This window comes from Coregonus clupeaformis, chromosome 27 (genome assembly GCF_020615455.1).
Source record: "Coregonus clupeaformis isolate EN_2021a chromosome 27, ASM2061545v1, whole genome shotgun sequence".
NCBI classification, from domain to species: Eukaryota; Metazoa; Chordata; class Actinopteri; order Salmoniformes; family Salmonidae; genus Coregonus; species Coregonus clupeaformis.
The window spans coordinates 909,319-935,570 of NC_059218.1; the positions used below are offsets into that span (position 1 = coordinate 909,319).

Genomic DNA, 26,252 nt, shown 5'->3' on the forward strand with positions numbered 1-26,252 from the left:
AAATTGAGCTTTTTGGCCATCAAGGAAAACACTTTGTCTGGCGCAAACCCAACACCTCTCATCACCCTGAGAACACCATCCCCACAGTGAAGCATGGTGGTGGCAGCATCATGCTGTGGGGATGTTTTTCATCGGCAGGGACTGGGAAACTGGTCAGAATTGAAGGAATGATGGATGCCGCTAAATACAGGGAAATTCTTGAGGGAAACCGGTTTCAGTCTTCCAGAGATTTGAGACTGGGACGGAGGTTCACCTTTCAGCAGGACAATGACCCTAAGCATACTGCTAAAGCAACACTTGAGTGGTTTAAGGGGAAACATTTAAATGTCTTGGAATGGCCTAGTCAAAGCCCAGACCTCAGTCCAATTGAGAATCTGTGGTATGACTTAAAGATTGCTGTACACCAGTGGAACCTATCCAACTTGAAGGAGCTGGAGCAGTTTTGCCTTGAAGAATGGGCAAAAATCCCAGTGGCTAGATGTGCCAAGCTTATAGAGACATACCCCAAGAGACTTGCAGCTGTAATTGCTGCAAAAGGTGGCTCTACAAAGTATTGACTTTGGGGGGGTGAATAGTTATGCACGCTCAAGTGTTCCGTTTTTTTGTCTTATTTCTTGTTTGTTTCACCCCAAAAAATATTTTGCATCTTCAAAGTGGTAGGGATGTTGTGTAAATCAAATTTTAAAAAACATTTTAATTCCAGGTTGTAAGGCAACAAAATAGGAAAAATGCCAAGGGGGGTGAATACTTTCACAAGCCACTGTATGTGCATATTAAGGGAAGAGAGCCTACCTTTTCATGGTTGTTTGATCAATAGGACTGTAAAGTTCCCAGATGTAAGAGGACTCCCGAGGTGTTTACATATTTGCAGAAATCCATTCAGGTCTATTTTGTGGCTTTTGGCGAATGCGTTCTAATGATCTAAAGTCGCGCTGTTGCAACTGCCTGTAAACACACAGTTTATTTCAAAGTGAATGATGGCATGCCCATGTGGCAAATGGCTTGTTTGTATAAAGGCCTACTGTAGCTCTGATTGGCTATAGTGCACCGGTCTGTGACCGGTCCTGGACAAGACAGATGTTTTTATTCAGTTTTATTTACTGCAGTGTTTATTAATTGTCCAAATGCACGGCTGCTTTCCCACTCTATATTGCTATTGAATTTTCACGAATGCCTTAGTATACGTAATTCTCAAACATTCTAAGAATGTATGAAAACATGAAAATGACCATATATAAGTAGTCGCTTGTCAGACAATGTTTGTTTTTTTAAGTGTCATTCTTCCTGTGTGTGTGTGTGTGTGTATGAAAACAGATTGTAATAATATTTCATGTTGCTAAAATGCTGTCAGATCCACTTTAAATGCAACAATGTTTCACACACACAAGTTATTTTCAAAGAGATGGCTATCAACAGCAAGCGCACTGCAATAAAAAACACAGTTCCACTCACCAGATGGTGATCATTTGAAACTTAACTTCTTGTTGAAAGTTATTCTTGAAAAGGGAGAAGCTAACAAATTAGCAACAACATCCTCTTTGAGAACACCTGCTGCAGCTGCTGCAAACTAGCCGACAACAAAAGCTAGCTAGCTAGACTGTTGGAAAACTACTGCTCGCTATTGCGCAGTGAGCTGTTGGCCTTCAAGAAGACAGAAGTTTCCATAAGTTATTGTAAAAACAGTCCCCCCATTAAGTCAAAATATGATTGGTTGATTCCACTGTCACTCCAACATTTTGCCCTAATACAGTTGAAATACTGGACATTTTGAACTCTTATGGTGGCGATTTGACAAAATTACAATCATGGTCTTGAATTGGACTCGCATTTTTCTGGCCTCGGTCTTGACTCCATCGCGGACCCATTGTCCCCCCCTCCGGTCTTGGTCTTGACTCAGACTCGATTTGTTCCGGTTTTGGTCTTGATTCGGTCTCGCTTTAGGTGGTCTCCAACACAACACTGGCTTCAGTCACTTCACTTGGAATATACAGTAGAGTAGCAGCGCTTGTTTTACCTTGTTCAGATTAAATATTTCCCTCCGATCCGATGTGTGATCACACTGATAAATCATTTGTCGGTGTTCCATCCAGCGGTACTTCTTTGACATATAAAGGCAATTCGTAATCCAATTCCAAATTTGCCTTGAGGCCACAGGTATGTGATGCCGCAGTCAGACGCGCTTCCAAATTGACCACAGAACAGGGAATCCAAAGCTTTTTACTAGGGCTGTCAAAAATAGCGCGTTAACGACGTTAATTAGTTGTTTGCTGTTAATTACGTCAATTTTTTTAACGCATTTCACGCATGCGCAGTGTGACAAATTATTCAGGTCAGGAAAGTGGTTGGGAGCTAGAGGCGAGATGGAGCAAGGTGAGCAAAGTGGGCCTATTGACGGATTCAAATATAAAAAGAATGATGATGGTACAGTTAACAAGTACAAGGTTATTTGCAAGATTTGTAAGAAGGAGTTTCAATTTCACCGGAGCTGTTCAAGCTTGAAGTACCATGTCAACGCCAAACATGCGTTTGCTGGGCCGTCAGATTCAGCAAGTGGTTTGCGCCAGACCACGCTGAATGTTTGCAGGCAATTAACAAAATCAACCTCAGATAATTTGATATCTAGCCACTCCTGCAACCACTGTTCCCTGTGAACGACTTTTCTCAGTTGCAGGTCACATTGTGAACAAGAAAAGGTCAGCTTTACTTTCAGAAAATGTGAACAAGTTAGTTTGCCTCAGCAACTGGCTGAAAGATGATGAAGCTCAGTAGATTTGAAAGGTGATGTTCAAACAAAAAGACCAGTTTCAGTGCAACATGTTATAGTAGTTAGCAACTGGATTTTTGAGCAACTGGATTAAAGAATGGAGGAAAAGGTAAAAGATTGTTCTTTGGTTTGATTTAAAAGTTTTATTGAAAATGTTTTTTTCACAGATGACTCAAATTGTGCAAAAATGTGGTAGGTCACTGTTATGATTTGACTACATTTATTGCTTTCTGTTCAATTGAATACTGTAAATTGTACATCCTGGTTAAGAGGAATGCCAAAGAGGAAGTGATGGAACATTACAAAGACAAATATTATGGTGTGTAGTATGTTTCAGCTTGATTTAAAACACCATTATTTGGCTGTGTTAATAAACAGACATAATATGAAAATTATGTATCTGTGTCCTGTTATTTATCTTTTGGTATGCATTTCAGAAAAAAAATGGTTAGGATTCAGGTGTAATTGCAAATAGTGATTAATCATGATTAATCCACTGAAAATTCTGATTAATTTGATTAAAAATTTTAATCATTTGACAGCCCTACTTTTTACACTAACATTTATTTTCCAAACAAAAGATAATTTCATAGGCTATATTCCATCGATGATCAAAGTCAAAGCGATCAGATTTAAACTGTAAACAAAAGGTATAGACTAGTAGCAGCTTTCTTAGTTCCAAGTCTTAGCGTGGCAGTAAAGAAATCTAAGGTACGCTATACCTGAGGCCTAGTAGACCCTTACTGCCAAAAACCTAACTAGGCAAAGGGAAGGGGAACATGGGAAAAAAGGGGTGTGCCCAGGAAAGGCTTCATAATGCTTTTAAGTACCCATGATAACCATAATAGAAAACCAAAAAACGAGTTCAACCATAATCCATAATGCAATATTTATACTTATATTCCATAATTATATTATTCAAAATGGTGCAAAACAATAAATACAAAAGCAAAAATAAAGAAAATGGGAATTTGGCTCCAACACAGGTGGTGTGTTCATATCTAGCAGACTTCACAGGTGCAGGGTGTATGAAATATCATTACAATACTTGCACACTGTTTAGATGCCAAATACCCACAGTGGTCAAAATGTTGGGACGTTTTATCATCAAGTGGCAAAAAATATATTTTTTTTTACATTCACATTTTCCCTCCAGAGGTTGTACTATCACTAAGTCTCATTAAATATCTCATTTAGGAGCAACAACAAACAGGGAGTGGACATTTCCAAACCCATCCCTCTTCCCCTCAGCTCCAGTGGTGATTGGCCATGAGTACTACGGGATGAGCCCTGATTGGTGGGGCCTGGGCTGTCTTGTGTACGAGATGACGGCCGGACGGTCCCCATTCAAGAGACAAGGGGAGCGATTGACGGGAAAGGAGATGGAGAGAAGGACACAGGATATGGAGGAGGAGTACAGGAAGATATTTAGCAGCGAGACAAAAGTCTTCTGTCGCTCGGTGAGACTTTTGCTCTGCTTTGACCTGAAGCTTGTCAACGAAATGTAGTTCAAATGTAAATGTACAGGTAACTGCCAATATAAAGGAAACACCAACAAAGTGTCTTAATAGGGCGTTGGGCCACCACAAGCGGCCAGAACAGCTTCAATGCGCCTTGGCATAGATTCTACAAGTGTTAAACTCTGATGGAAGGATGCAACACCATTCTTCCACAGGAAATCCCATAATTTGGTATTTTGTTGATGGTGGTGGAAAACACTGTCTCAGGCGCCGCTCCAGGATCTCCCATAAGTGTTATTGGGTTAAGATCTCGTGACTGAGACACACAACCTTTAAACCCCCTATGCTCCTTTGAGACCCCTCTTTCAAAGTCACTGAGATCTCTTATTCTAGCCATGGTAGCAAAAATAATGGCCATTTTTATACATGACCCGAAGCATGTTAATTACTTAATTAACTCAGGAACCACACCTGTGTGAAAGCACCTGCTTTCAATATACTCAAGTGTTTCCTTTATTTTAGCAGTTACCTATAGTTCTATATTGTAACTACATCAATGCTCTTCTTACACACTCGCTCTCACTAATCCTTCTTTCACTCCCCACCTCTCTCTCAGCTGTTGACCAAAGACCCGAGACAGAGGTTGGGGTGTCGAAGGAGTAGGGTGGAAGGGGTTAAGTCCAATCCCTTCTTCAGAACCATCAACTTCAGGAGGCTGGAGTCATTGAGCCACCCTTCAAACCGAATGTACATACCCTATCTGTAACCGCTAACCTCTACTTGTTAACCCCACCTCTACTCGTTAACCCCCAACTATAGCCTTAACCCTAATGAAGTCATGTCATCATCCCGATCCTCTCCTCTCCTCCCTTCCCCCTCTCTCTCCAGCCCAGAGCAGTGTACTGCCAAGATGTTCAGGACATTGATGAGTTCTCCACAGTAAATGGAGTCATTTTGGAGAGGACAGACGACGACTTCTACACTAAGTTTAACACAGGCTTCGTGGCCATACCCTGGCAGATGGGAGGTAAACTCAACTGCAGAAGATTATTACCTTTGATTTAGTTGTGTTTTCTTCAATTCAATCCAATTTAATTGATCCTTTGGGTAGCAATTTGAACATAATGTTAGGTATGGTTACGTCATAGGCTAAAAGAGATCACCCCCCCGTTTCTCTCTATAGATGATAGAGATGGGTTGTTTTAAGGAGCTGAATGTGTTCGGCCCTCAGGGTTCTAGACCACCTGACCTGGACTGGGCCCAGACTCCTGCCCCAGAGAAACCTAAACCTAGCCTGCTGGACCGCATGCACAAACACACCTGTTGATGGATGGGCTTCCTAATGGCTCACTCAACCCCTCTCTCCACTGCAACTTTTGTTGTAAATGAGAACATTCCCTCAATCAGCTTACCCGGTGTAGAGTAAAATTAATAGATATATGAATGATTTGTTGGTGTTGATGATCAATCAGCACACTGATCAATACAGACCGACCAGTTAGTACTGTAGGCCTTCTGCAAATCAACAACCCAAACACAGCCAAAGAAGAATACAATAATCGGTGGCCATATTTTCTTTCACTTTCTCTCCCTCTCCAGCATAAAGATGAAGGTGAAAGACAGGGCTTTATTTAAGATATGTCTCTGTCACACACTCAGGGACACACCGTCTATCATTCACCAGCACAGGCCAAAGAGACCATCCCCATACTATCATCCTGAGGAGAGGTGGTCTTATTTCTGTAAAACACTCATTTAGATTGAGAACGATCAAATGGAACCCTCCGCGAAGACACATTGTTTTGATTAGGTACCTACCTGTGTTTTGTATGTAACCTTAGAATAAAAAGCCTGAAAACAAATCTTTCCAAATCTTCACTTTATTAAAACCCAGTATGAATGTAAAACAAAAGAACATCGTAAAAAAAAAACAGATGAGACCAAACGACTTGGTAAAACAATCATATTTCGCATCTACGAGACCAGCTAGCAGGTACACTACATTACCAAAAGTATGTGGACACGTGCTCGTCAAACATCTCATTCCAGAATCAAGGACATTAATATGGAGTTGGTCCCCCCTTTGCTGCTATAACAGCCTCCACTCTTCTGGAAAGGGTTTCCTCTAAATGTTTGAACATTGCTGCGGGGACTTGTTTCCAATCAGCCACAAGAGCATTAATGAGGTCGGGCACTGATGTTGGGCGAGTAGGCCTGGCTCGCAGTCGGCATTCCAATTCATCCCAAAGGTGTTCGATGGTGTTGAGGTCAGGGCTCTGTGCAGGCCAGTCAAGTTCTTCCACACCAAACTTGAGAAACCATTTCTGTATGGACCTCGCTTTGTGCATGGGGGCATTGTCATGCTGAAACAGGAAAGGGCCTTCCCCAAACTGTTGCCACAAAGTTGGAAGCACATAATCGTCTAAATGTCATTGTATGCTGTATTAAGATCTCTCTTCACTGGAACTAAGATGCCTAGCCCGAACCATGAAAAACAGCCACAGATCATTATTCCTCCTCCAAACTTTACAGTTGGCACTATGCATTGGGGCAGGTAGCGTTCTCCTGGCATCCGCCAAACCCAGATTCGTCTGTCGGACTGCCAGATACTGAAGCGTGATTCATCACTCCAGAGAACGCATTTCCACTGCTCCAGAGTCCAATGGCGGCGAGCTTTACACCACTCCAGCCGACGCTTGGCATTGCGCATGGTGATCTTAGACTTATGTGCGGCTGCTCGGCCATGGAAACCCATTTCATGAGGCTCCCGACGAACAGTTATTTTGCTGACGTTGCTTCCAGAGGCAGTTTGGAACTCGGTAGTGAGTGTTGCAACCGATGACGGACGATTGTTACGCGCTACGCCCTTCAGCCCTCGGCAGTCCCGCTCTGTGAGCTTGTGTGGCCTACCACTTCGTTGTTGCTCCTAGAAGTTTCCACTTCACAATAACAGCACTTACAGTTGACCGGGGCAGCTCTAGCAGGGCAGAAATTTGAACTGACTTGTTGGAAAGGTGGCATCCTATGACGGTGCCACGTTGAAAGTCACTGAGCTCTTCAGTAAGGCCATTCTACTGCCAATGTTTGTCTATTGAGATTGCATGGCTGTGTTCTCGATTTTATACACCTGTCAGCAACAGGTGTGGCTGAAATAGTCGAATCCACTAACTTGAAGGGGTGTCCACATACTTTTGTGTATATATAGTGTATTAGAACAGAACACTGGCAACTGAATCTGTTCATTTGTTTGAAGAGAGTGTCCGTAAATAAGAAAACGTTAACTTCATATTCATCATCTCCACCCCAACATCAATATATGTGAAAATGGCACGTTTCTGTTTTGTAGTAAAAAAAATAGGAAAATAAGTGTTTCCAATGACATCATCAACCAATTAGTAGACAATTATTAGGCAATGCCTACTCATAATTGGTTAAAATCACATGATGCACACCGATGTCACTGGAAACACTTATCGTCCTCTATCTTTTTTCTTACAAAACATAGCAACATGCCATTTTCACATATGTTGACGTTGGGGTGGTGCTGTAGATGATGAATATGAAGTTGCATTTTTTTACATTTCCCTTTAACTGTTTATGCATATTAGTACATGAATTTACAGTGCTGAAACACCTGGAAGTGCGGTTTATGTTCAGACACATGCAAAATCACTGTCAACTGACATCAAAGTCTCCCTATTTTAGATCACACACATCTTGTCCATAAGGATTTATTCAAAGTTACCAATGAAGGTAATGTTTAGGGGATTCCACAAAGAGACTATAGTGTGTCGATGTTCAGGTCGACATCAACCCACCTATATCTGCTGGAATGGCCTCCTCCATGCCTCTGTCCGAACACTCAACTGGCCATCTGTGTGTTGAGCTCTGGTGTGCGTGTGTGTTTATCCTTCCCAGGGCGGGCTGCGTCGTCCGTCCACGTCTGTCTCTACGTGGTAAAGCATGTCAGCCAGCGTGTGTTCGATCACCGCTCCCCAGCCCATGTCACTCATCTGGGGACACAAAAATACACCAATCAATCACATCCACAACCTCAGTGACATCAAAACTCCCAAGTACTGTCTCTCTATTGCTTGTCTAATAAAATAAAAAGTATGCATGTGTGTGTACTCACTGGCTGGTATTTGATGTCCTTTGGAGGGTGTTTGAAATGTGGTCCAAAGTTAACTGACACCTGGGAGAAAGGAGGGACAATCAACATAATGTGATTGAAATGGGAATCCCTGGAGTAGATACTGCGCTATATTAGAGCGCAATAAAACTTTGGGGCATTGTATTATTTACAGCGCTGTAGAGGGAGATTGAGGGATAATAGAACCCTTCAAACTGACACACAAACATCCCTAACCGTGCAGCCCCGGTAGAGAGAGATGGCAGGGAAGTAGAGCCCCTCAAACAGGTTCTCATAGGCCTGACCCTGGTTCACCCCATTCTTATAGAACAGCATCTAGAAAAGAGGGAAGAACAGAGATTTCAACAAATGGAAAAGCCGATTCCTGTATCTACTATGTCAACAAACGTATGATATTGACCATTTTAAATTATTAGCAGAGGGTTTTGAGATTATCCAAATTCATCAACATTCCAAATGGTTGTAGTTACAGTGGCTTGCGAAAGTATTCAACCCCCCCTCCCCATTTTGTTGCCTTACAACCTGGATTTAAAATGGATTTTGGGGGGGTTTGTATCATTTCATTTACACAACATGCCTACCACTTTGAAGATGCAAAATATTTTTGGGGGTGAAACAACGAAGAAATAAGACAAAAAACTACTTGAGCGTGCATAACTAACTAACAGTTTCCCAGTCCCTGCCGATGAAAAACATCCCCACAGCATGATGCTGCCACCACCATGCTTCACTGTGGGGATGGTGTTCTCGGGGTGATGAGAGGTGTTGGGTTTGCGCCAGACAAAGCGTTTTCCTTGATAGCCAAAAAGCTCTATTTTAGTCTCATCTGACCAGAGTACCTTCTTCCATATGTTTGGGGAGTCTCCCACATGCCTTTTGGTGAACACCAAACGTGTTTGCTTATTTTTTTCTTTAAGCAATGGCTTTTTTTCTGGCCACTCTTCCGTAAAGCCCAGCTCTGTGGAGTGTACGGCTTAAACTGGTTCTATTGACAGATACTCCAATCTCCGCTGTGGAGCTTTGCAGCTCCTTCAGGGTTATCTTTGGTCTCTTTGTTGCCTCTGACTAATGCCCTCCTTTGGTGGGTGGCCCTCTCTTGGCAGGTTTGTTGTGGTGCTATATTCTTTCAATTTTTTAATAATGAATTTAATGGTGCTCCGTGGAATGTTCAAAGTTTCGTATATTTTTTTATAACCCAACCCTGATCTGTACTTCTCCACAACTTTGTCCCTGACCTGTTTGGAGAGCTCCTTGGTCTTCATGGTGCCACTTGCTTGGTGGTGCCCCTTGCTTAGTGGTGTTGCAGACTGAGGCCTTTCAGAACAGGTGTATATACACTCAGATCATGTGACATTTAGATTGCACACAGGTGGACTTTATTTAACTTATTATGTGACTTCTGAAGGTAATTGGTTGCACCAGAGCTTATTTAGGGGCTTCATAGCAAAGGGGTTGAATACATACAGTGGGGAGAACAAGTATTTGATACACTGCCGATTTTGCAAGTTTTCCTACTTACAAAGCATGTAGAGGTCTGTAATTTTTATCATAGGTACACTTCAACTGTGAGAGACGGAATCTAAAACAAAAATCCAGAAATTCACATTGTATGATTTTTAAGTAATTAATTTGCATTTTATTGCATGACATAAGTATTTGATCACCTACCAACCAGTAAGAATTGTGGCTCTCACAGACCTGCTAGTTTTTCTTTAAGAAGCCCTCCTGTTCTCCACTCATTACCTGTATTAACTGCACCTGTTTGAACTCGTTACCTGTATAAAAGACGCCTGTCCACACACTCAATCAAACAGACTCCAACCTCTCCACAATGGCCAAGACCAGAGAGCTGTGTAAGGACATCAGGGATAAAATTGTAGACCTGCACAAGGCTGGGATGGGCTACAGGACAATAGGCAAGCAGCTTGGTGAGAAGGCAACAACTGTTGGCGCAATTATTAGAAAATGGAAGAAGTTCAAGATGACGGTCAATCACCCTCGGTCTGGGGCTCCATGCAAGATCTCACCTCGTGGGGCATCAATGATCATGAGGAAGGTGAGGGATCAGCCCAGAACTACACGGCAGGACCTGGTCAATGACCTGAAGAGAGCTGGGACCACAGTCTCAAAGAAAACCATTAGTAACACACTACGCCGTCATGGATTAAAATCCTGCAGCGCACGCAAGGTCCCCCTGCTCAAGCCAGCGCATGTCCAGGCCCGTCTGAAGTTTGCCAATGTCCATCTGGATGATCCAGAGGAGGAATGGGAGAAGGTCATGTGGTCTGATGAGACAAAAATAGAGCTTTTTGGTCTAAACTCCACTTGCTGTGTTTTGAGGAAGAAGAAGGATGAGTACAACCCCAAGAACACCATCCCAACTGTGAAGCATGGAGGTGGAAACATCATTCTTTGGGGATGCTTTTCTGCAAAGGGGACAGGGCGACTGCACCGTATTGAGGGGAGGATGGATGGGGCCATGTATCGCGAGATCTTGGCCAACAACCTCCTTCCCTCAGTAAGAGCATTGAAGATGGGTCGTGGCTGGGTCTTCCAGCATGACAACGACCTGAAACACACAGCCAGGGCAACTAAGGAGTGGCTCCGTAAGAAGCATCTCAAGGTCCTGGAGTGGCCTAGCCAGTCTCCAGACCTGAACCCAATAGAACATCTTTGGAGGGAGCTGAAAGTCCGTATTGCCCAGCGACAGCCCCGAAACCTGAAGGATCTGGAGAAGGTCTGTATGGAGGAGTGGGCCAAAATCCCTGCTGCAGTGTGTGCAAAGCTGGTCAAGACCTACAGGAAACGTATGATCTCTGTAATTGCAAACAAAGGTTTCTGTACCAAATATTAAGTTCTGCTTTTCTGATGTATCAAATACTTATGTCATGCAATAAAATGCAAATTAATTACTTAAAAATCATACAATTTGATTTTCTGGATTTTTGTTTTAGATTCCGTCCCTCACAGTTGAAGTGTACCTATGATAAAAATTACAGACCTCTACATGCTTTGTAAGTAGGAAAACCTGCAAAATCGGCAGTGTATCAAATACTTGTTCTCCCCACTGTATGCACGCACCACTTTTCCGTTATTTATTTTTTAGAATTTTGTGAAACAAGTTATTTTTTTCATTTCACTTCACCAATTTGGACTATTTTGTGTATGTCCATTACATGAAATCCAAATAAAAATCCATTTAAATTACAGGTTGTAATGCAACAAAATAGGAACAACACCAAGGGGGATGAATACTTATGCAAAGCACTGTATGTGTTCCATTGCTTTGAATGTGAATGTCTGAGCTATTGGTTGTAGTTCTATGCTGGAGCCTCACCCTGCTGGGGGTAACAGTCTTCAGGCTTTTCTCTGCCTTGTCCACATAGTCCTTCTCCTCAAAGTACAGGTAGCTCTTAAACTTAATCAGCGCCTGAGAGAACACAAACAAAACATTAACACACACAAAGGGATGAGAGTTCAAGTCTCATAAAAACAACAGAGAGTGGATATCTGTTATTTACTAATCATGATTAGGATATTTTATTGATTCTCAATTACTCATTAATCAACTATAGTATTTAAAAATATATTTTTTTTAAAGTACCTTGTCCTTGTACGTGTCAGGCAGTGCCTTGGCTGTCTCAGTTCCGTCCGGTAGTTCTATGAAGAAGCCCAGAGTGTCTCCCTGTCCGTAGCCTGAGGAGTAGTGTTTCCCTACAGACTGGTGGAAGCGTGTCCCCTTCTTACTGCGCCACGAGTAGCTGAACTTATCATATCCCAGAGGGGCCTGCAGGTTACCTACAACACACACACACAGGGAGAAAGGACATGTTATAACCTGTGGTATTGAGGCCAACTAGATGTAGCTGTGGTGTCTCTCAGTGCGCGAGTGTCTGTGTTTGTAGTATCAACCTAGAGGCTGAGACCAGCCCAGTCTGGCTGCGGTGTCAGCGGGCATCTCATCGATGGAGACCTCAAAGTACCAGGATCCTTTCCTGACACCGTGGGAGGCTCTGACCATGCTGTAACCCTTCTCCCCGGTCACTGTCAGACGGTCATCTGAGATCTTCAGCTGGGGGGCTGCATACACACAGACAAATCAAATCAACGTTTGTCATGTGCACCAGATACAGCAGGTGTAAACAGTATAGTGAAATGCTTACTTGCAAGCTCTTCCTCAACAATGCAATATTCAATATCAATGTGAAGAAATACAAAACTGTCAAATCCAGAATAGATTCTGAAAATTAAAACACACAAGAGCACATGCTATATATATATATATATATATATATATATATATATATATATATATTGTGACGTCACGAGAGGCTACACAGCTTTCATGGGATTGCTCAAGTAGTGCAAGGAGACAAGGTTCAAACAAAACAAGGATTTTATTATAGGTCTTGGGAAATTAACGAAAATATAACAAAATTCTGTTCTCTTGTGGCTCTTTAAGGGTTAACAGTTCAGGGATGTCTCTTCCACATCCAAAATCATAATTCTCACTCGCTCAGATAACTTTTCCCCAGCCTTACTGTAGTCCACGTTGCAGCTAGTGGCCAACCCAGCAAAAAGTCCTTCCAAATGTCTCTCACGTATTTCCACAGGTGCATATATCCAAAGGTGAGTATTTCCCAAAGGTAAGTATCTCCAAATCCTTATATTCCTCATGGAAGTGGACGTGCAGCACTCTTGTCCTCCAGAGAGCCCAGGTTGGAGACTGTGTCTCTTCCCCTTCCCAAACCTTCAGCTCATCAGCTCCTCATTTGTTTCAGCTGCGTGGGGAAGATTGGCCATAGAGGGTGGGAGTTCCCGACCATACCAGCAGATGGAGCCATAGCTGTCTGGGTTTGCAGCCACCTCAGGGGATGTAACGTCCCTCCAGGACACAGCCTCTCGTGACATCACACATCCCCCTCCTCGGGACCGAACGTCCTCGTCGGGTAAAGGCAGCGAAGAAGGCATCACGCCGGGAGAGGGCGTCCGCATTGCCGTGGTGCTTGCCAGCCTGCTCTCTCTTCAACTCCTCCACCTCTAGGACCAGGGACTCAGCCTCCTGTTGTCTCTCCTTGAGTTTTCTTACTGAACGCATCAGCCTTGGTTTTAGCAGAGTTTAGCTTCTGTTGAGCAGCTTTCAGTTCCTTCTCTCTCTCTGCCTCCGCATTCTTCATCTTGTTCTCCAACACCTTGTACTTCTCCTCTGCCTTCTTCTGGACCTCCTTACTACTGCGCAGGGTCTCCTCACACTCCTCGATGGTCCTGCGCAGCCTCTCCAGCTCCTCCTGTTGCTTATGGAAGGAGCTCTGTTGGAGTTTAGCCTGGAGGATATCTAACTCTTCTGTCTTCATGTCTAACTGTTGCTTTAACAAACGATACCTCTCAGCGGTCCCCTTCAGACCAGACAGTTCTTTGTCCAGATTCTGTAGCTCCGTCTCTGTGTCGGTCTGGGCACCTGCCATCCCTATCAGAGCCCGGGCGGGAGTGAGTAATTCGGAGGATTGCACCGGAGCCTTCCCAGGATGAGTCTTGCCTCTCCGTTTCCGAGGTACTCGGGTTATCCTCTCCTGAGACTCTCTCCAGAGTGGGTAAAAGGCTGGGCAGTCTCGTCCAATTAGGACAGGGACGGGGAGGGAATCAACCACCCCGCCGTCGTGTGTATGGTTCCCCGTGTGCTGGTCATTGTAAGTTCAGTAATGGGGTATTCTCTGGTGTCCCCATGGACACAGGAAACTGGGAGGACTTTCCCCGGGGTCAGACACGTTGGGCCCACCAAATCCTTACGCACCAGGGTGGCCCGGCTACCAGAATCCAGTAAGGCCTCCACATCATGGTGATTCACAGTTACCGGGCAGGTGGGGGGTCGATCTGGGCCGCCATCTACGACTCCCAAGAGCGAGGCAAAACGGTTGTGTGGGTGCTGAGCTGGAGGACTCCGCAGTGGGCATGGGTTCATCGGCTGGTTTCCCACACTGCCAGGAGATATGTCCCATCTCCCCACACCGGTAACACTGTCGAGTTTCCCCCTCCTGGTGTATTCTTCTTGGACCCGCCTGGTTTCTGGCTCCCCCTGGAGCCGGGATAAGTCCTGGCGTGGCTGGGTTCGAGACCTTGGGGTCCTTTGGACGGGTTCTTCCCATTTGTGGTGGGGCCGCACTCCTGGGGTCTTTTTCGGGAAGCATTCAGCATCTCCGCTGTGGCCTGGTACTTTTCCACAGCTTCCACGGTCAGATCAGCCGTGGTCAAGTCCTGTTGACTGATGAACCGTTTTTGCCTCATAAGGCAGGGGGCGCGTAGGTAACGATCCACCACAACGGCCTCCACCACCGCCGCTGCTGTATTCCTCTGCGGATCCAGCCATTTCCTTGCGATTCGGACAAGTTCATGCATCTGCGCCCGAGGAGGTTGGTCTGGTTGGAAGGTCCAGCTGTGAAAGCGCTGGGCCATACCAAACTTTGTGAGTCCATATCTGCTGAGGATCTCAGACTTCAGGGCATCATAGTCAGTAACCTGGTCAGGGCCCAGGTCCCGGACAGCATTCAGCGATTCCCGGTTAGAAAGGGGGCTAACAGACCAACCCACTGTTGCTTGGGCCAGGCTTCCCTAGTGGCCGTGGCCTCAAATGCATGCAGGTATGCCTCAATGTCATCGGTAGCTCCCACCTTAGATATAAAGTCACTTGCCTTTATTGGGCGGGTATTTTGGACCACCCTCTGTCTCTGCAACTGCAATTCCTCTGCCTTCAGAAGGTTGGCTTTCTTTTGCTCCTCCAAGAGAGCCACGTTTGCTTGCATCTGGGCTTGCTGGCCAGCAACAAGGGCTTTCAATATGTCCTCCATTTCAGTCGGCGGGGGAGCCTACGGCCAACTTGGAAAACTGGGTGATCAAACCTTCGGTATCCTCCTCTGACATGCACTATTAACGCTTGAGCGTGCCTGTATTCTCCACCATCTGTGACGTCACGAGAGGCTACACAGCTTTCAGCGGGATTGCTCAAGTAGTGCAAGGAGACAAGGTTCAAACAAAACAAGGATTTTATTATAGGTCTTGGGAAATTAACGAAAATATAACAAAATTCTGTTATCTTGTGGCTCTTTAAGGGTTAACAGTTCAGGGATGTCTCTTCCACATCCAAAATCATAATTCTCACTCGCTCAGATAACTTTTCCCCAGCCTTACTGTAGTCCACGTTGCAGCTAGTGGCCAACCCAGCAAAAAGTCCCTTCCAAATGTCTCTCACGTATTTCCACAGGTGCATATATCCAAAGGTGAGTATTTCCCAAAGGTAAGTATCTCCAAATCCTTATATTCCTCATGGAAGTGGACGTGCAGCACTCTTGTCCTCCAGAGAGCCCAGGTTGGAGACTGTGTCTCTTCCCTTCCCAAACCTTCAGCTCATCAGCTCCTCATTTGTTTCAGCTGCGTGGGAAGATTGGCCATAGAGGGGTGGAGTTCCCGACCATACCAGCAGATGGAGCCATAGCTGTCTGGGTTTGCAGCCACCTCAGGGGGATGTAACGTCCCTCCAGGACACAGCCTCTCGTGACATCACAATATATATATATATATATACACACACACACACACGCGGTCGGTACCAGTACCATAAAATTGAAATAACAGACACACACATGCACAAAGATGCCCGCACACAGACAGTATTCTCAGAAGGTGAAAGACATTACTGGGTAAGGCTAATAATGAAAAGCCCATCTCCACTACATTACAGTAGCATTTCCTGTGTGTGTACCTCTGTCGTGCAGCGCTAGCAGTACTCTCTCGTAGAGACAGGCTCTGTAGAGGTCTCCAGGGATGGGTTTCCCAGCCCAGCAGTCCATCTCTAGTTTCTCTGGGTCGGGGGCGTGGGGGTCCGGCTCTGCTAGGATGTAGCGGTAGCCATCTTTGTTGAAGGGGTGCTCCAGGGGGTAACCATGGGGGGGTAGACGCTGGGCCGAAAACAGAGGGTCACTACAGAGGGGAAGGAGAGAGGGAAGAATGAGAGAGAAAACAGGATTGTGTGTATTTTGGATAGAAAGAGAAATGAGGTGGCGGGAAAGAGAAGAAAGGAGAATAACAGAGAGAGAGAGAGAGAGAGAGAGAGAGAGAGAGAGAGAGAGAGAGAGAGAAAGGAGAGTCACATTGATTGCATATTATAATCCATCCTATATCTCTTCAGACCTATAAGAACACCAAGGCCATACGTTTCAGTCTGGGTTGTACCTGCGTGTTCTCTTGGCTGCTCCGGCTGTGGCTCCCTCCTGTTGCTGCTGCTGCTGCTTACGCTTGGCTCCTCTACCCTTCCCTGGGCCGGGGGCCAGACCACCTTCACACAACAAACACACAAGTTACAATATAGAACACATATACTTTCAGCACTATCAAAAAGTCACCGAAGAGGTACAAGCGTGGATTGAGCAGGGAGGGACACCACATATTAGGGTGAAAGGAGAGTAGCAGCCACACAGAGGAAGCCAAGGGATTATTTCACACCACTTCGCGGCTGCATTCCAACAATAACAGCCTCCTTTGGTCTTTCCTTTACCACTCACCACTGGGTATGGAAAGGAAGAAGAGGCTGTTCCAGAGTATTGGGATGAAGCCCGGGAACTCAGGAGCAGAAAGCCAGAGGAAATTACATCATTCAATCAGTCCACCGATCAAAAGCCAGATCAAAAGGGTAAATGCTTCAGGGCACCAAACATAAGCGCAGAGCAGGTGAGGGATGGGGTTTCGATTGGAGCAGGGTGAAGTTGCCCGTTGACGCTGATCTAAGGTCAGATTGCATTTTGCCCCTTAATTGTTTAGCTAAGGAATGGGGAGGGTAAGCTGATCCTAGATCTGTGCCTATGGCAACTTCTACCCGGAGAGTTGCGATTGCGCGAAACACAGGGCTCAGAGGCAGATACCAAACCACCACATCATATTCACCTGAGAAAGTAGGTCCACCTGGAATGCAACACAGCATGTATATAGCATTTATAACATGAGAACTTCTTAGGGCTTTAGTGTGGAATTATGCTCTACTGTGACACTTTGATAACTAATTCCATGAAAATTACAATTACAATTTGTGTGTGACATGTGTTGTGTGTTTGGTGCGAATTTGTGTTGATGTGTTTAGCGAGTGTGTTGGTGTCTTTAGGGTGAATTTGAGTTTAGGGCAAATGGATGTTGATGTGTTTAGCTAGTGTTTTGGTGTGTTTAGGGCAAATTTGTGTTGATGTGTTTAGCGAGTGTGTGTTTAGCGCTTACCGTTGAGCCCTCCAGGAGTGAGAGCAGCGGTAGTCTGTTTCTGGTTGTCGTAAGATGGTCCAATGTTGCCCAGATCCTGAGATGAGAAATCGACCAACAGTCAGCCTCACAGTGTGTGTGTGTGTGTGACTTGTGTTTTCCTACCTGGTCCAGCAGGCCAAACTTGGGGTAGTCCTCCTCTTGGTCCTTACTGCCTGGGTCTGGACGCTCCTTCACCAGAAACACATCCCGCTCTTTACTCTGAAACACAGAAAAGTCAAGTAAAGACATGATCTGTTTCTAAGAGAAAGACCAGCTACTTTTTCAATGGTGTAACAGTGAACGTTTGGTCTGATGTGTGCAGTTTGGTGCATCTGTGTAAGTCAGTGGTTCGCTCATAGATTCACCATGGTTTTGACTATGTTGTTGGGCCAGGTGAGTTTTCCAGGTCTCTGTCGGGTGGTCATACACTCCCAGTACTTATCAATGAACGGGATGATGTCCTACAACGAGAGAGAGGGGACAGGAAAATATGACAAACACATCCAGAGTTTTTAAGCAGGTGTAGAGAATGAAAAACATATGCAAACGATCTGTGGTCCTCTGTAGCTCAGCTGGTAGAGCACGGCGCTTGTAACGCCAAGGTAGTGGGTTCGATCCCCCGGGACCACCCATACACACAAAAAAAAAATGTATGCACGCATGACTGTAAGTCGCTTTGGATAAAAGCGTCTGCTAAATGGCATATTATATTATTATTATATTATCTGTAATATCTCTGCATGACATGTAATATCAAGCATTTCGAAAGATCACATTCGCTTGCAAAGTGTATTATGTTGGACTGACCTTGTCTTTGGAGAACATAGTCTTGGGGTGCTCCTCCTGAGTCCTGGACCTCCATGTGAGGTTAGCCAGAGCAGTCAGACACATCTCCTTCAGGTCTGGAACAAACAGCATCACTCAATCAGTACCATCAATCAATAACAGACCATCAATCATCACCAAGCTCACACATACGCACGGAAGTGTATCAGCTGAATGAGAACACCTACTGGCTTGTTTCCTGAGGAAGTAGGTGTTGCCGCTGTGATGACACACGTTACAATGGAACACATAGTTGGTCATGAAAGGCAAACAAGTCCTGGAGAGAGAGGGAGAAAGAATCATCAAAAACCTTGATCCTGAAATGTTCATTTCAGCCAGTAGCTACCTGGTTAGTCGAGCTACAGGGGGCTATTTAAAGGTCTAACAAACTTAGTCTTAAAACCAGTTAGCCAAAGGCCTCCATGATGAGAGAGATTGAGTTACTCAGTGAGTCAGACGTACGCGGTGTCGATGCTGAAGGTGTCGGCTGTGAACCACTTCATACAGAGAGCACACTGCAGCTCCACCTCTCCCTGGTGCCTGCTACTCTCCTCGTCCCCAGAACCTGTCTGGGTGTCAGCCGGCTCCAAACCCTCACCACCCGTGTCCTGAGGAGAACACAGAAAAAGGGTTAGCTACTGTCTGTCTGTTTGAGAACAGAGATGCACAGAGAACTGCTGTATAAGAGGTCTAATACCATGGCCTCTTTGCCCTTCGATGACTCAGTGTCCATGTTGCCTGTCAGGTTCCCAAATCCAGCATCACTGAAAGTAAACAAACATATCAACATGAACATTAGGTTAGCTTCAAGCTTTGTATTTGGTACAAATAATTCCCTAAGCTCTAGACCTCAGCTGAATCTGGTAATGAATGGTGTGGCTGTTGAACAAGTTGAGGAGACTAAATTACTTGGTGTTACCTTAGATTGTAAACTGTCATGGTCAAAACATAGATTCAATGGATGTAAAGATGGGGAGAGGTCTGCCCGTAATAAAGAGACGTTCTGCTTTTTTGACACCACACTCCACAAAGGAAGTCCTGCAGGCTCTAGTGTTGTCTTATCTTGATTATTGTCCCGCCATGTGGTCAAGTGCTGCTAAGAAAGACCTAGTTAAGCTGCAGCTGGCCCAGAACAGAGCGGCAGGTCTTGCGCTTCATTGTAATCAGAGGGCTAATATAAATACTTTGCATTACAGTCTCTCTTGGCTAAGAGTTGAGGAGAGACTGACTGCATCACTTTTTATAAGAAACAATGTGTTGAAAATTCAAAATTGTTTGCAGTCAATTTACACACAGCTCTGACACACACACTTACCCCAACAGACATGCCACCAGGGATCTTTTCATAGTCCAAAACAAATTCAAGAAAGCTTACAGTATTATATAGTGCTATTATCGCATGGAACTCCCATCTCATATTGCTCAAATTAACTGCAAACCTGGTTTCAAAAAACAGATAAAGTAACAACTCATGGCACAACACCTCTCCCCTATTTTACCTAGATATTGTGTGTGTATGTATTGATATGTAGGCTATGTGTGCCGTTTTTAAATGCATGTAGTTCTGTCCTTGAGCTGTTCTTGTCTATTAATGTTCCTTATTATGTCATGTTCTGTGTGGACCACAGTGAGAGTAGCTGCGGCTTTCGCAACAACTATTGGGGATCCTAATAAAATACCAATGCTGACAGCTAGGATAAAGCGCTCAAAACTCATTTATTTCGTATTTTGGATAAATGACAGCTTGTGCACACAGACAAAAGTAATGGTGAAAGATGCAGGGCAGCGTTGAAGAACGTTCAGCCTTGGCTCAGCGTCCGCAAGCAGCACGTAACGCCCTGGACCTGAGCTAGCTAACGTTAGCTATTTTCCCCTGGTTTGCAAGTTCGCTAGGTTCTGCAGGATTCATGCTAGAGATGTATTTAGAAGCAAATATTCGAAAAGGAAATCAACCCGTTCTTTCATACTTTAGTTGGTTGACTGCAGGTTAGCTTACAAGTTGGGCATTTGAATGAGACAGCTAACGTTAGTTAGCTAGCTTGCTTGCTAGCCAGCTAACTAGCTTCAGTTAGCTAACGTCAGCGGGCTGGCTTACTAGCTTGTTGAGCGTAAGCTAGCTGTAGTTTAAATATGTATGAATATGTATCTGGTTGTCTAGCATCAAACTTATATAACAAACAAAACGAATGGCCTTTCCCTGTTTTAACGGAGACTTACCAGTCTCCAGTGTCTGGTTCAACAACAGAAGCACTGCTCGCTTCTCCTTCCGACGCCATGTTTTAAATCAATGAAATATGACATCTCGCGAGACATTTTGGTGTAAACTAACGCTAGACGCCAAGCACTGATCTGGAGTTAGTTTCAGCTTTTCGCATGTAAGTATTATACATTAATTGGGGTAGGGGATATGAGCCTAGATCAGTGACAATTAAGTAAACACTTCTGTGAGTGTGCCATGAAATTGTGTCGCACTGCTAGGATGGTAGTTGCTAATTGGAATCATTGGGACGTCCCTACCCTAAACCCAAACCCTTGCCTAACCATAGCCTTAACCCTTATTTCAATCAATCAAACCATTCCATACCATACCATAACCTGTTTTACATTTCAACTTAAATTAGGTGACGTCAGAGTTGGACGTCCCAAGGTTCCTGCTTAGACTTTTCTCTGCTAGGATGGTACTTATAAAAGAACAACACTCTTGAGTGCAGCATTATTGTAGAACATGTTTTAGTCAAAACCTGCATCTATAAATGAAATAGCAATTTATTGTTTGAACACATAGGCTTACATTTATGACCACAGACAAACCCCTTCCTAATGTGTGGTTAAACATGTCTAAAACACCTTTATTACCACCATCAATGCTGTAATGCCATTCTGATATTTATTGGCAGTTTCCTCCAGTTTTACCATGAGGACAGAAGGCCCCATAGGCGTGTTGCTTAAAGTGTGGTAGACAGATACATAAAGGAATCCTACTGCTGTGGAATGCTAAGAGCACCCCTGAGAGTGGTTAGGGGTGCTTTTAACTGTTCTTAAGGAGATTATATATTTGTAGGTTCTCCTCCTTTCCGCTCTCTTGTTGTAGTGGAGCCCATCTGTGAGGTAGAGTGGGGAGAGACGGGTCGAAGAGGGGTAAGGAGGAGAGGGGTGAGGGGTAGTTATGAATGGGGTACCCCCTGTATGCCCATTCAATTCTCAATTACACCATGACTGTCAGGACGCATACATTTCACCAAACGAGAGGGATACGGATCGATACTAGTACATTATTTCACCTACTGTAGCCTAGGCCCTACCATCAGTATTGCTAATAATATCTAACCACAATGCATGATGTCTATCATGACACAATGTCGATGGGTAAATTCAACCTTTATTCAGGCTTTACTAATAGACACAAATGATAGACCTGGGCCTGGCTAAAGTATACTGTATAATCTAGAAAATCTCTCCATCTTCTACGGTCTTCTTCTCAACCTCCCCCCTCCTCCTTATCCTCAACTCATTCTCACCCCTCTGTCAGATTTCGATCAGATACCAGTTTTATTAGATTTTTAGCAATATGGAAGGTAATGTAAAATGTAAGGTAAATACTCTCACTTTTTAAGTCAATAATATGTCAAGAACATAGAATAAAGTTGATGCAATAGTCCTTAGAACTCTTTCTCCGACCCTGGGTAAGACAGTGATTGGTGCGTGTTGACAAGTTTGATGCTCTTCACCACACATATCATATATGGTCCCCCCTGGTCTCCTCTGGTCCTGCTGGACAAAGGCATGGGTCAGGGAGGGTCAGGCCCACTGGTGACATCTGCTAATTGTACTGGTGGGCCGGCCTCTCTTCTCCCCTCAATACCAGCCGCTCTGTAGGGGTCACTGCTGGGAGGACGCTGGCAGATGCCATCCTGCTATCTCACCTTTACGATCTGGCCTGCTCCACGGGGTCAGGTAATTTACCCCCCTCATATACCCCCCGGACCCCACTCTTCGGTTGGATCCCCCCCAATCAGATCAGTAGAAGTCATATTACTAATGTACAGCTAAGGACAGGACTATTACTAAGGCTTACAAGTGCTTAGTGCAATTATGGACCATTCCTGATAGAGGATGCAGACAAAGGATGTACAGCAGGCCCTAGAGTTATTTGGATGACTAGTAGACTGCACTGCGCTGCCCCACCTGAACAGAGTTTGCACTTATCCAATGTGCACTTATCAGTGGGCTTGATTATTATACATTACAAACTTCCCGGTGGATCTCTCTGTGGTCATATTATGCTCTGTGGCTGATGTTGCTTCCATCTCAGTTTGGTTGAGATGAAAGAGACTAAGAGATTTTGTATAAAAGTTTGTTGATTGGTTTGAACTGTAACCTACAACAGTCCACAATAGGATAGCAATAGGTTCCCACTTCGACCCCAGCAGGTGTATTTGGACACTTTGGAGAAACTGATACACCAATGAAGAGCATTTGGAGAACCATATCAAAGGATTTTGGAACCAACTTTCTAACAGTAGGCTACAGCAGCACTTAATGACTACAGTGGAAATAAATGAACAAAAAGGCACATTTAGGTTTTTAGTTTCTTCCTGTTGAACAGGCAGATGGTCACTCATAATCTTGTTAGTTCTAATTGTGTGGCCCTCTAATTATAGCTAAGTACTTTGTGTGATTAGACTGACTACAAAGCTATATACTTTAACCACATTCAATAAAAAACCCAAATGCTTCTATTGATATTCGGGCACAAGTGAAGCAGCAGAATTTTGCCTACAATCCCTCTGAGTAGAGTCGATTAATTAGCATCACAACCCGCGTTTACGTGTCCTACAAGCATAAAATCACACAATTGCAAATAATGACAACGCAAACGACAAAAAGGAACACGGTTGTAAAGAAAAGGGCACATTTTAACCAGATGCCCTGCAATAAGTAACCCAGCTAGCTGAGCGCTCGCATTAGCATTTTAAAGTACCCGCGCGGGGGTTCATTCTTCCAGGCACGAGGTCAATTTTGTGTGTGTGTGTGTGTGTGTGTGTGGCGCCCGCCAAATTACGCACGCAGGAAGAAGGTGCGCGTGTTTTGTCTTGCAGTGCGCAGTGACTTGTCATTGTTGACCTTTACTGTTTTGGAAATGTAAATGTTATGCTTGTGAGGGGCGTGTGCTTGGCCAGTATAAATAGATGTGGCGTGAGGGCCACATGCATCAGTTCACAGGGACTCAAGGTGGACACACGACACGCGTGCGGTGGTAGCCTACTCGAGTTCTCTGCCACCTTCTTCAGCGAACAACGTGCCTTTTCGTCCAATTTTACAGAACAGAAAATAAGAATGCAGCCAGACAAGTTGCTGCAGGCCAGCAGAACCTCTTTCTCTGTAGCAGACATCCTGGATCCGTCTAAATTCACTGGGAGACCAAGCATTACTCATCCAAACCATGGTTCAATTGAGAGTGACGCTGCAAGAGGGACCACAGGTGAGAGATCTCAGTTATTACATTTACATTTACATTTACGTCATTTAGCAGATGCTCTTATCCAGAGCGACTTACAGTTTCTATCTATTTATTTTTTAAAGCTTAAAGGGCTTTAAAGCTTTAAAAAACTTGAATGGCTTTAAAGCAATTTACTTACTAGTGAGCTGTTGCTTTTATAAATAAATATGATTCTTAGATTGAGGTATAGGTTTTATGCAGAAGTTTAGTTTAATAAGAGTAGCCTTCCACATTAGATGCGGTAGTATTCGTTTTATCCCAGCAGAGGGCAGTGTTGGTTTATTTCTTATTGGCCCTGCCTCGAACTAGTATCATAATGAGAAACTTTCATGAAAAGGTTATTTCTTCATATCATTGTTCTTCATCAGCATTCAACTAATATCATCATAACTGCTGATTTAGAATGGTTGAGTTCCCTCTCTAAACTCACTATTTTCTATATTCAGGTGGGGAAGCCATTCCTGAAAGCCAATCCAGAGTAGAATTCCCAAGTGGTCCAGCAGCCAATGAATGCTCCACCACAGTGGAATCAGCTATGTCGTCGGTAGCGAGCGAGGCCCACCCTGCATCTGCGTTCCGTAGCCTGGAGAGATCAAAGGGCAAGTTGCGGCGAGTCCGGACAGCGTTCACCCTGGATCAACTACGCATTCTAGAACATAGTTTCCATAGCAGCCACTACCTGTCTGTGTTCGAGCGTTATGCTATTGCTTCGACACTCTGTCTCACAGAGACCCAGGTGAAGATCTGGTTCCAGAACCGACGCACCAAGTGGAAGAAAGAGTGTGAGGGGAAAGGAGTGCCTGAAGAGCAGATCCAGTGTGGGGTGAGATACCCCTCACCTCCTCCTGTCTATCCTACAGCCCTGCCACTATACAACACTATGCATTGTCACAAGGGACCACAGATTCAACTATTCACGCCACCAAGCTTCCTCCTTCCACAATACCACCAGCATCCGTATGAAATGAGAAATTATGTAGCCTATTTGTAATAACTAAGGTTGGTGTTGTAAGGAGATTGAAGTCTGAGTTCACAGTTTAGATACTATAACCTGCTATATCATGAATGTATTTGTGCAATATATTATAGTCCACTGTAAATTAATAAGTATTTATAATGAGTTACTATTTATGTGTTGTTTGAAAGCAAGTGGAAAACTATGCCATTCTATCCCATATGTGCCAAAGGATTATTGCTGTGACGTGTTGAATGATGGGCTTATCTTTCTTACCATTGAAAGCTGTTAACTTATTTTTTTATATATTTCCATACATGAAGATGAAATATTTTTTGTACTGTACCCATGAGTGTTCATCCAAATAAAATAAAATAAGTAAATCAATCCTGCATTATTTATTATGCAAGAAAGACACACACAGGAAGACAGATGGAGCGGATATGATAGCAATAGCCACCCGTCCTTCTAGTGGTTTCCTGGTCTCTAATAGCAGCACTCAGAGGAGGATGATGAGAAATGCATACAATCAGGCCAGCAGGAGCACCTATACACACGGGCACACACACACACACACACACTGGATCCAACCAGCCAGAGCACATAGTTGTGTGATCTACCACGTGCTCTGTGTTATCATCAGATGTCAGAGAGCCATCAGTTATTAGATCCTCTCCACCACTCCACACTTTCCCTATCCCTCACTACCAGCAGAATAATCACTAAGGAGACGCAGCTATGAAATAATCCTTGTTATGCTTCTTAGGTTTTCTTAATGTGGATTGACAGGTTATGGATCTTCAAAGATAAGCAGCGCTAAATGTTCAGGGTATATTAGGGCAGCCCTAATATGACAATTCAGAACCCTGCAATCTGTAACTTCTAAGTGTCACTCAAAAACCAAAGAGGAACAGTTACAGAATAGATACACCCATTGGTGTAAATCGCTTTTTGTCTTGGTTGTTTCACAGCAATTTCCTTGTACTTTGTCATGTAGCCAAAGGAGACAGACAGTCAGAGGTTACAGAGAGCACTTTAAGTTATAAGAGAACTGAGCCACTGCTCTGTAACCACTGAGAAATGAGATCTCTCTAACAGAATAACCATCTCTCTCCATTAACATGCTTATGCTCTTTACATGGAAGATCTTTCCACGTAATAACCTCTGTCCATTAACAGCACTATACATCCATCTGAACTAAAGCAGATTGTTTTGTTATAGAGATCTTACAGAGGAACAGAACTCCTCTTTGGCCACCAGGCACCCCCTCCACCACCACTCTATTACAACCAGATGAATCCACCACAGAAGAATGCAC

The 26,252-nt window shown here is 44.2% G+C and overlaps 2 protein-coding genes across 3 annotated transcripts; one reads left to right on the top strand and one right to left on the bottom strand.

The window, feature by feature from the left end:
• Positions 1-7,598: 7,598 nt before the first annotated feature.
• Positions 7,599-20,756, bottom strand: LOC121541501 (set1/Ash2 histone methyltransferase complex subunit ASH2). 2 transcript variants are annotated; one of them, XM_041850563.2, is made up of 17 exons: positions 20,696-20,756; positions 19,176-19,242; positions 18,941-19,086; positions 18,667-18,755; positions 18,461-18,555; positions 18,019-18,114; positions 17,777-17,872; positions 17,633-17,708; positions 17,309-17,326; positions 16,601-16,703; positions 16,131-16,348; positions 12,290-12,457; positions 11,982-12,175; positions 11,715-11,807; positions 8,594-8,692; positions 8,360-8,419; positions 7,599-8,237 (listed from the first exon to the last, which is right to left on the bottom strand). In XM_041850563.2, exons 1-17 carry the CDS (start codon positions 20,752-20,754, stop codon positions 8,130-8,132), a joined length of 1,785 nt encoding a protein of 594 aa, XP_041706497.1. In that variant the 5' UTR covers positions 20,755-20,756; the 3' UTR covers positions 7,599-8,129. The 2 variants fall into 2 exon arrangements, with proteins under 2 accessions (XP_041706497.1, XP_041706498.1); XM_041850564.2 differs by lacking the exon at positions 17,309-17,326.
• Positions 20,757-23,710: 2,954 nt separating this feature from the next.
• On the top strand, positions 23,711-25,275 carry LOC121541121 (homeobox protein pnx). The gene is made up of 2 exons (XM_041850099.1): positions 23,711-23,960; positions 24,425-25,275. The coding sequence occupies exons 1-2, from the start codon at positions 23,816-23,818 to the stop codon at positions 24,967-24,969; spliced, it is 690 nt and encodes a 229-aa protein (XP_041706033.1). The 5' UTR covers positions 23,711-23,815; the 3' UTR covers positions 24,970-25,275.
• The last annotated feature ends 977 nt before the right edge of the window (positions 25,276-26,252 follow it).